Source organism: Scleropages formosus, chromosome 2 (assembly GCF_900964775.1).
Source record: "Scleropages formosus chromosome 2, fSclFor1.1, whole genome shotgun sequence".
Classification (NCBI taxonomy): Eukaryota; Metazoa; Chordata; class Actinopteri; order Osteoglossiformes; family Osteoglossidae; genus Scleropages; species Scleropages formosus.
In genome coordinates this window covers 2,257,087-2,267,683 of record NC_041807.1, presented here as the reverse complement: position 1 = coordinate 2,267,683, position 10,597 = coordinate 2,257,087, and the positions used below count along the sequence as shown (strand labels likewise).

Sequence of the window (10,597 nt, the reverse complement as noted above, 5' to 3'; positions counted from 1 at the left end):
CTCTCATTCACCCAGGCGGAGGAACCAGTTCAGAAACCATTGCTCGTCCTTGGCAGGCTGATGAATTGTTCCGCTCCCAGAACATAACTTAGACAACTGTACCATCTCTGGTTGTTGGCTTGGGTTTGTTTGCAATCAACAAAAACTGGGCTGATGAGTTCCTGATCTGATTTATAAAATAGTGTCTTAGGTGTGAACAAAACCATCAGCACAGAAAAATATACATTTATTAATTTAGCAGACACTTTTCTCCAAAGCACATTCCAGTGAACCCTATGTAGTGTTATCAGCCCACACACCTTATTCACCATGGTGACTTACGCAGATGCTCTGGACACTTACATAAAATGACGAAATTTTACTGTATACGTGTTCATAACTTGAAACCCCACCTATATGTACTACTAAGAACTGATAAAACCCACGTAAATCATACTGACCACGGTATTCTATCATACTGTATGCCACCATAATACAATTTATTGTACAGTAATACTGTACAATAACATACTGTACACCACCATGACTCAGCAGCATGTTGTTTCTTGTGCGTATTGAGTGGGAAGCACTGTGCGTGGAAATTTCAACTATTCTTTTTAGAGAATTTTCTGGATTTTGTACCTTTGCACCTTGAAGAACGGTCTTCGCTTCTGGTGGAGGAACCGGGAGGACAACAGCAATCTTTCCGAGCGAGTTGTTTTCGTTTCGGAGGTTGGCAGCACTGCTAGTGCTTTGCTCCTCATTGCTCCTCTCTTGGTCATCTTGGGATGAAAGGAACAGCACTAAGATGGTCTGAGTCCTACCTATCCGACACATCCTATCAAGTGGTCTGGCGGGGCTCCCGTTCCTCTCCTCTGCCTCTCTCAACTGGTGTCCCGCAGGGCTCGGTACTGGGTCCTCTGCTTTTCTCGATCTACACCCCCTCCCTCGGCCCTGCGTACCCAGCTCTTCCTCTCCTTTCCACCTGGAGCACCAGACATTTCCGCGTGCATCACCGCTTGCCTGTCGGACATCTCTGCATGGATGTCTGATCACCACCTGCAACTGAACCTCTCCAGAACAGAGATCCTATATTTCCCAGCTGTTCTGTCATGATCTCTCGATCAAACTGGACAACTCACTCATTTTGCCTACCTCTTCGGCTAAGCGTGGGAGTGATGATTGGCTCAAGTCTATCTTTCTCTCAGCACATTGAAGCCACAACCTGGACCTGCAGATACATCCTGCATAACATCTGCAGGATCTGACCTTACCACTATAACTTGAAGCTCATTCCCAGATAAACCTTTGCACAGCTACTCCTGTAATGTAATGTAAATGTTAGATAATTATATATATACATATAATTATTACAAGGAAGATGATGTGGAATCGTGGATATTCGGATTAAGTTTTACGCAGCTACTCATGTGATGAACATTGCTTCATATGGTGGAAAAAAACTAACTGTACTTAAGAATGACACGTCTGCATCAAAGTCTCTCTGCTAATGTAATGCACACATTGTATTTTCTACGAGATGTACATTGCTTTGCAGAAAAGGCAAGCGGTTGTAGAGAGTGTGTGTATTATGGCCAAAATATAAGTATTGTATAAGGTGGGGGGGGGCGCGGTGGGTTGGACCGGGTCCTGCTCTCCGGTGGGTCTGGGGCTCAAGTCCCGCTTGGGGTGCCTTGCGACGGACTGGCGTCCCGTCCTGGGTGTGTCCCCTCCCCCTCCGGCCTTATGCCGTGAGTTGCCGGGTTAGGCTCCGGTTCCCCGTGATCCTGTATGGGACAAGCGGTTCAGAAAGTGTGTGTGTGTGTGTGTGTGTGTGTGTGTGTGTGTGTGTGTGTGTGTGTGTGTGTGTGTGGGGGGGGGGGGGGGGTATAAGGATGGACTTAATACACTGTAGACCCATGTTTTTTTCATGCTATGTAGCACTTACTACTACAAATAAGCTACTCTAAGCACTTTGTATTCCCCAAACATTTGACTGTTAAATACAATTTTTTACAGGCCTGCTTCAGCAAGTTCAAGATTCTTTGCACCTCATGCCATTATATCCAGGAATATGTGCAGCCTTACAGGATTAAACATACCAGAAATATTCTGCAGTGACAGATAAATTACATCAGCCAGATAAAGTATTCATGGTTTCGGGTGCTGTAACACAGAAGACCCATGATTTGAACGCCTTCACATTTTTAAACCTTCCCACACTATAAATGTATGAATTAGTATGTATCTAATTCCAAGTATATTTTTAAATCTCATATCAAACACTGTTTGAGACTCTGTAAAGAATCATGGTAGGCTCAGGAATTCTTAAAAATAACTTAAAGAGGGTGCGGATGTGAAATTATCCGTTATTTCCTCCTTTCCTATACATTTTCCTCTGGAAAAAGAACTCACGTGTCCTCCTGCGTTCACCGGCATAGAAACACGTGTTTCGGAGCGCAGGCTCCGCCCCGACACGAGTTACTACAGCCACGCCCACGAAGGGACAACTCCTGTGGAACAGAGGCTCTCAGTCATTAGTGCGGACCTCGTAACAGCGGCATCGAACACTGTAATTGTGAAAATATACCATCAGCGGTAAATATAAGTGTGTTTTGGAGTTTTCAGCATAATCTTTCTTACAAAAAGAGAGTTCAAAACAAGTGTGGTCGACCAGCTCCACCCACAGTCCGTTCGTATTTACGCTCTTTCGAAAGGTGCGGCGAAAAGGCACCGGCGACATCAGTTCACTGCTGCCAACACAAACAATTGTAAGTATATGGCTTTACTTCATATACTGTACTTTTTCTGTCCTAACATCTTATAGGCTGTTTCTTTAACGTATCCGCTGCCACGAAACCCAGTTTACATGGAAAACATGCAACAACGGACAGAGTCAGTGAGTGTTTCTCTTTTCTTGAATTAGCGGAATCGTTCAGTAAATGTATCTTTAATTACTGCGCTTTAATTAAACTTAAGTAGTCCTGTTCGCTCATCGCTTGTGAGTAATCGTTAATTTACAGTTACCGTAGTAAAACTACGTGGATAAATGGCACAGGGTCCTGTTTTATATCCATTCGTCATTGAACATACAGTAGAGTATGATCGTTTTCTCAGTTTGATCGTGATGTTAAACTTTGCGAAGGTAATGCTGGTCGTGATTTGTGCTGTCCCCGCGGGGGGCGCGAGGCTACCAATATTTTAGCGCGAGCAAAATTGACCTCACTTGTTATCGATGTATTACGAGCAGCTCTGCTCGTGGTTGAGGTGACAGGTTGTTCCTGGCAAGCAGAAGTCTTTTTCGGTGACCAGTTGAAGAAATCGGAACGTGACCGGCTCGCACGTGTTCCCATTTCTGAGCGCTTTGAGCGCAGACTGGGCGGGGTCACAATGGTGTTGTCCCAGTCCTCGGCCAATCACAGTACCGCGTCTTTTCCCGCCGTTTTACTGAATCGCGGTGAAACCATCCCCGGTAAAACGCCCATGTCCTCATGTCGTAATGTGTCAAAATACCTTATCTGGATCTTACTGGAAATACGAGCCGTCATTTTGGTTGATTGCTTCCTATAGACTGTATTAATATTTCCTGAAATACCTAGTATGGACCTACTATTTTGAAAAAGAATATTCAATCACGGCCTTACGGCATCAGTAGGTCTCAGTGAAATGACATTGTTAAAGATTATTTTTTTTTTTTTTATCTCAAATGGGTAATCCTAAATTTTAAAAAAGGACTTGCCGATGGTTGTATTTTATATGGCTGTCCATGAGGGGTATGGGAAAGAGCAAATCTTCCTTTTATCATCGTTTATTATACACAGTTTCTGCAAAAGAAAAGTGACGTTTTAGAACGAACTCCCCATGTCCTATGTAACCAGGGCGTTTCTGAAGATCAGAGGACATGTGTTAAAAAAAAAAATGTCCATGTCCTGTGTGTCCTGCCCCTGTATATTGATGACCATAGCTGGGTACAGTGAGATATATACACACACAAATAAACGTAATGAATGACAGCGATTTAGTTGCGGGCCTGTTTGACGATCCAATTGTAAACTGAACCGCAGAATGAGATGATGAGGTGAGGTGTGAATGAGATGAGGTGACTCACTGTCTCGTTCCTGTAGGTTCACAGATTTAGTGTTTCCAGTTGTGAATGACGTCACCGCCTTCCAGCTCTCGAGCCGCACGTCCTACGTATGCAGGGCGGGGGCACTTCCCCATTTCTGGTTATTTCACTAAAAAGCCCCTGTTGTGATTCCCCTATTTCACAACTGTACAGCGAAATACAAAAATTTTCAATTTTTAACCAAAATGAAAAACTTATTTTTAAAACTATGGCACTTGTATTATAATAAAGGCTTAATAGGTTTTTCATTCATTTCAGACTGCGTAGCGGTTCAGGTCAGGACCATTTCGGAACCTGTAACCATCAGATTGTTTATTCATTTAATAATTTAAAGTAAAAAAGTTGCTCAGTGGTACAACGGGAGGAAGAGGGTTAGAACAGGACCCCTTCGAATGCGCAGGGATCACTTTATAACTACAACGCCACCTACTGCACAAAGTTGTTGATTGAAGACCCACTCCTGCTGTAGTACAGCTGGCTGAACAACTTGAATTGTTCAGTAAAAGCACACTGCTGTATGGATTGGTTAATTACTCATTTAAGGTGGGGAAAAAAAGAGGAAAGTGAGAATTATAATGCTTCTTACTTCAAACCCAACCGGTGAAATTCTCTCGCCAGGCTTACATACAATGGGGTTTGTACTGGAGCGGATACGTCGTTTTTTTTCAGCGTAATGCGCATGGAATTGTTACCGTTTAAACTACGCATATCTACTGGTTTGCATGATGAAGCGAGAGGGCCTTGACTTGTCGTACAGGTGTTACTTTGTAGTCGGTTACTGGAATAAAGATGACGTCCTTTTGTTAAGTTCTTGCGAATTGGCTCCCGTTGACTTGCCGTTGTAGACAGCGACCCCTACAGGCCATCGGAGGCGCCACGGTTGTGTTTGTGAGGATTTGCCCCTACATGTCGTGCTGCGCTGTAGGATTTGCCCAGGCATGTAGGAGCCTCGCGCGGAGACGTGACCGCGCAGCGGCGCGAGTCCTGCCCACTGAGGGGAATTTAAATAGCCGCGCGCACGTTCCGTCTCGAGATCTCAGACCTCGGCTCTCCCGGCGACGCGGGCTCGAAGTGAGCGTCACGTCACGTCGCACAATCATGGTAAGTTTGTAACGAAGGCGCAAAAATAAGGAATAAGACTGCTTTTGGTGTGGACCTGTCGCCTCATTGTTCCTTTTTTCTCGTCAGTACTTACATGAAAAGGGCTTATTAAAGTTATTATGAAGAGTTTAAATGCTGATAAATATTGCAGTGTTACCTTATACTATTTAATAATGAAATAAGTATTTAACTGAGGAGTTGCGCTTGTGAAAGTGTTTACTTTTCACCTTTTAAATTATCATATGAAAATGGAGTATGATTTGAATTATGTGTTAAAAATATGGTTTCGTAGAGGGAATTATGCCTCAGCAGTGACTTGGAGGTGTTCTGTATCTGTGGAGTGGTACTGTATTGGTACTGGTACTGGGTGCTGTGTGAAACATGGTATCACAGGTCATGGTGTACAGGCGGTAGGGAGTACAGCGGCCAGGCCAGCGGTGCTGTGCGAGTCACTGGGGGTAAATTCCGCAGGGAAGTAACTATTTTCAGTTGTACTCGCAGTGAGAGGAGCCCCTGTTGCGAGACAATGCACAAATGCCCTGTGTTGTGGGGACCTTTTGTGAACATGCCTGGGCATGTGACCAATGAGAATGGGATGATGAGTGTAGGAGGGTGGGAACAAAGGGATGTGAGTCATCCTGCGAAGAGTCTCAGCTGCTTCTCTCTCGTCTGCAGTGTAGGATCATGCCGATTGAGAAGCGAGTCCTGGCGGCACTGAGGAGCGGCTCGACCCGGCGGATTCTCTTCGGTCCCGTGGACCACGAGGGCCTGCGGAGAGATCACCAGAAGCTTTTGCGGGATGACCTGGAGGATGCCTCGCGCCGGTGGGGTTTTGACTTCCTGACAGATACACCCATCGAGGGCAGTGATTTCCAGTGGGAGAGCGTCCCTGTAGCCAAAGTGCCAGTGCTGTACCGTCCTTCCACGGTCAGTGTGGGTGAGCCGCAGAGGCTGGGGGCAGCACCGAAGCCGGCGGTGGAAAGTGTCCAGAGGAGCCGGGAGACTGTCTCATGTATTTCTGAGAGCTGCAACATCCTGTCCCAGAATGTGGAGAGCGTACCAGAGGTGAAACAGGGTCACGCAGTGAAGAGGAAGCAGACCAACATTACAGGTGTGTGGGGGAAGAGGCAGTGGGTGGGGCCACATGTTGTGTTTAGAGGGAATTATGCCAAACTGGTGTGTGATATGTTTGCTGTGCTTCACTACATCACGTAGGCTCACCGGCCAGACCCTCATTTACAGATCACAGCCCAGTAATAAAAGCACCAAAGGCTGTGATTAGGGTTTCTGCTCCTGTGTTATTATGAAAGTCGAATATGAAAAGGCTCTGTTTACTTGGGATATAAAAATGTAGGGAACGCCTGCTGCTCTGTGTGGGTTCATAGAGACATGGTCTACCCTTTGAGGGGCCCACAGGCTGCAGGAAGATAGTGTTCAAGGTCCTAACACCTTGTCAGGCACTGGGGAGGTACCTTAGGTGTGCTTGAACATTTGGGGGGGTTCCTGTCCCATTGTTATGCCTGTGCGTTATTGAAGGTGCTGATTTTCAGTACGTATGTGCAGTGTTATCTCTGAAAATGTACAATTATTATACTGAAATAGAGCTTCAGTCATTTGACTTTCGTTTTAAATAATCAAAAATGGTGTCAAAGTACTGAAGTAATAATTCAAACATGTCTTCGCTACCTTCTCTCCCTTAGATTTCTATCAGGCTAAGAGGAGAGCAGTGAGCACGCCCAGGAAATCGGGCCAGTGAGAAGAGCGGGGGTTTGCAAAGGGCCCACGGAGCACCATAGCAACGCCATGGTGATACAGCTGCCCCTACCAGGCCCCTCCTCTCGACCCCAGGGCAGGCACCCACACACACCTCTCCAGGATGGTGTGAATTGGTGTTTGTGTTCTAATGGAAAGGAGACCAGCCTTTTTCTGCTGCTTCATTTGGACACTGGATGGAGTTCCTTCCCTCGTGTTTGCTATTGGACCCAGACTTTGAGTGGCTCGTTTAATGAATTATCTGGAGTTAGGTTCCAACCATGATACAGGAGGACTACAGCTATGTTGATTTGCTTTTTGAACCTGATGGAAGCTGGCCCTTGTTTCTCAGCTTACGAGTGCTCCATCAGCAGTGGATTCATGTTTAAGTGAAATTTAGGGTAAATACCATTTACAGCCTTTATTCATATGCCTTATATGATGCCTCTGCTGCTAAGTGACTTCAGTATGACTACAGCAGAGCATGGACTTTGTTCTCAGCTTTTTGATAATCAGTCTCAAGCTTCACTTTCGGAGCTTTCGTTGACAAGACCATGTAATTATTTGATACTTAGAAGAAACACTTTATTAATTAAACAGTTACAAAATATAATTCAAACAGTTACACCGTATGAATATGTTGTACAGAAAGGAATTTTAGTTTTTCTGCTCAAGTGATTGCTAAATACAGATATGGAATTAATTTAGTAATTGCTAAATAAGTAGTTTAAAATATGGGCTCCACTGAACTCCTTAGTGATCCAAGGACTGAAATTCATGCAGAGAAAGAAGCTGAGTAAAAGTAAGAAAAGTTTTTTGTCACATTATTTGAAAACCTGTACGTCAAAGAATGGCGGGATCATCCGTTGCAAATATGAGCCCCAGGAACTTCATTCCAAAATCGGTAGAGACTCCTCTTTTTTCCAAAGGTGGAATCTCATTTTGGACTGCTTTTAAAGTTAATTTTTAGGCAGTTTTTACTTCACAGGCCTTTGTTTGTCCATGTGTTTGTTTAGAAAACACATCTCAGTGATTCATTATGTGGAAACATCCTGCTACTGCTTCTTGTGCAGTGTAGACACACATGTCCTTTTATCTGTCCAGTCCCGTGTAACGATGGATATTTTCACACCTGTACTGACATTCACAGAGACCTCCATTCAAAAGCCTCTGTGGTGTTGCTGTGTTATGCAGGTCAAGGAAATGAGAAATAGAGCGTAATGGTTTGATAGAGTGCAGGGATCATCTGCAGGAATGCAGGAACTTTTTGGATGTATCTCGCTGGTCAATTGGCACTTCAACTTTTTTTTTTTTTTTTTTTTTTTGATACCTCAAAAGTACAAGAGCGATATTTTAAGCTCTGGAGTCCTTGCTGCTAACATTGGTTAAGGGATTTCACAAGCTTTTGTTATTAAAGATTAATCAAAGCTTATAGATACTTGCAGCATTGCACATAACTTAAATATAATTAACTAAATGGATGTACAGTCAATTAAAGCCATATATTGAGTAATTGGCTGAGTCCCAGATATTTATGTACTGTTTAAATATCGTAAGCAAATAAGGCATACATACTCTGTAGCAGCTCAATATTAACTAGTTTTAACTAAGTATTTAAACAGTTGTTAGTGCAAATTCTTTTGGCATGGATAAAATCACCATAAAAGATTAGGTTAGACAGGGTTAGAATGCATAAGACCTGGTTAGAATGCCAAGAAAATACTATTTCTCCCACAATGCACTTGCACGCACCTTTTTGCCAAATTCTTTAAAGTGCACATGTTGTATGCGATACTTTAAAAAGCCACAGTTTATAAATATATATATATATATGAGTTATTTATTGTTTTGTTAAATTGTAGATTCATGTGTTTGGTCTATAATGTAATTGAATAAAAGTTATTTGTTTTCTCTCCGATATCTGAGCATTTATTTCTTGTTTATTATCTCCTCCCATCATATCCCATGTGGTGTTAGTATGCTGCTATCTTATTAGTAATGTGGTAGTAATGTAATAACCAGGGAGTGGCTGTGATTGATATTGACTAAGTCTAGATCATGGCAGTATCAACTGTCATAATTTCTCAGCGCACATTTTCCTTACCTTTCACTATGACATAACACTGAAAATGTAAGTCTGGATTTAGGTCTTCAGCAGCATGGGTGACTTTTACAGAATTTACTCAATAATGCACTTTTATTGACAATTTTGTTTGTATTTCCATCATAGAACTTGCAAGAATGCAAGAAACGTGTCATTTCTTTATAAAGCTAAAGTTCTGCATTTAATATTTTACGAATAAAAGTAAATGTGTAATACTCACTTTTGGATTTTGTTTGTTATGTAAAGTGTTTGTGGGGAAAAGTAAGCATCACTACACTGATACCTTGATGCTTCAGCAGGTGGCGCTGTTGCCTTGCCGCAACGTCGGGCATCCAGCGCCCTCTCCCTCCACAGGCCTCTTCCATCCACTTTTCACGGACAAGTGGCCAAGGTGGCGTGGAGAGAAGAGCCTGAGAGACCCTGCGCTCCTCCATATCCAGTACCCGACCAAACAGCATCTGGGTAACTTCTTTCCAACAAAGGATGGCCAACCAAACACAAAGATTTTGTTTCTATATTAAAATTTGTTATAATTTCAACTGCTATGTTATATGCTCTTGACTGTACTCCTGATTTTTTTATTAGATTTATTTTATTAGATTTTTTTATTAGAGTTACATACATTTACTGTATTTATCCTTTTTTCCAAAGTGAGTCACTGCTAAGCTATTTACACTGATTTTTCCATTCCTACAGCTGGATCATTTTTACTGCAGTAATTCAAGTCCGTAAGCAGCCGCTCAAACCACTACATCCCATGCTGCCCCCTGTAGTTTTTTATAAATAATGAGGCATTTAATAAGACAACGCATTTTCTTTGTTATGTTGGCATAGCGACATTTAACTTATTATGATGGGCAGAGACAGAAAGTACATGAAATTTTCTTTGTGTCCTAGTTTGTGTTGCTCGAGTACACAATGGAGATGGAGTGGAGGAAGAGACTGACTGAAGGGCACATGGCCGGTGTCAGCAAAGAAACTCTAACAAAGGGGTAGGGGACAGTGAGCAGATGTGGCCTTAGATGGACGGGTGGCTGGGCGATGGGCTTCAATGGGAGGGTGAACCTCTGAAGCGTCCCACCCGAAGCACCCAGGGCTCCACGCTGACATTTCCAGCGCCCGGAATACTGTTTGTACCATTTGGTCTCAACTCTGCTTTTTTTCCTTCCTATTCTGTGAACACCCTCAAATGCTCAGTCACATGAGGTGCTCCTCAGGGAGAGATGACCATACACCTTCTCTTGGTGAATATCGTTTTCTCCGTGCCTTCATCGCCTCCCGCAGCTCCTCTGATCTTCAGACCCCCTCCCCCCTTTCCGCTCTTCTCTGGGGTTGTCCCCCTCCCCCCGCACCTACTGCTATGTTCTGGAAATGTCACGGTGTCCCAAGGAGAAGGCAGATGGAGAGAGGCGCCGGTGTAGTACGCTGGAATAGCAGGGCTTTGCCTCAACGCCGATTTGGGAAGGTTCAGCCGCGTCAGCTTCTCCCGCATCAGCTGTCGGCCGTGAAAAATGAGAGTGGAAATGTGTGCGGAC

At 43.7% G+C, this 10,597-nt stretch overlaps 1 protein-coding gene across 4 annotated transcripts; it reads left to right on the top strand.

Moving 5' to 3' along the window:
• The first annotated feature begins 2,521 nt into the window (after positions 1-2,521).
• On the top strand, positions 2,522-8,762 carry cdkn1a (cyclin dependent kinase inhibitor 1A). Of its 4 annotated transcripts, none has more exons than XM_018733003.2 (3): positions 2,522-2,750; positions 5,887-6,317; positions 6,907-8,762. In XM_018733003.2, exons 2-3 carry the CDS (start codon positions 5,891-5,893, stop codon positions 6,960-6,962), a joined length of 483 nt encoding a protein of 160 aa, XP_018588519.1. In that variant the 5' UTR covers positions 2,522-2,750; positions 5,887-5,890; the 3' UTR covers positions 6,963-8,762. The 4 variants fall into 4 exon arrangements, with proteins under 4 accessions (XP_018588519.1, XP_018588516.1, XP_018588515.1 ...); XM_018733000.2 differs by having other exon boundaries at positions 2,683-2,750; positions 5,882-6,317; XM_018732999.2 differs by lacking the exon at positions 2,522-2,750 and adding an exon at positions 4,571-5,206 and having other exon boundaries at positions 5,882-6,317.
• The last annotated feature ends 1,835 nt before the right edge of the window (positions 8,763-10,597 follow it).

Excerpts from the sequence above, each read along its gene's own strand:
- cdkn1a (XM_018732999.2), top strand. The coding sequence starts at position 5,012 with ATGTCGTGCTGCGCTGTAGGATTTGCCCAGGCATGTAGGAGCCTCGCG. Across the intron at positions 5,207-5,881 it reads CGTCACGTCGCACAATCATG|TGTAGGATCATGCCGATTGA; the intron begins GTAAGTTTGTAA and ends TCTCGTCTGCAG. Across the intron at positions 6,318-6,906 it reads GAAGCAGACCAACATTACAG|ATTTCTATCAGGCTAAGAGG; the intron begins GTGTGTGGGGGA and ends TCTCTCCCTTAG.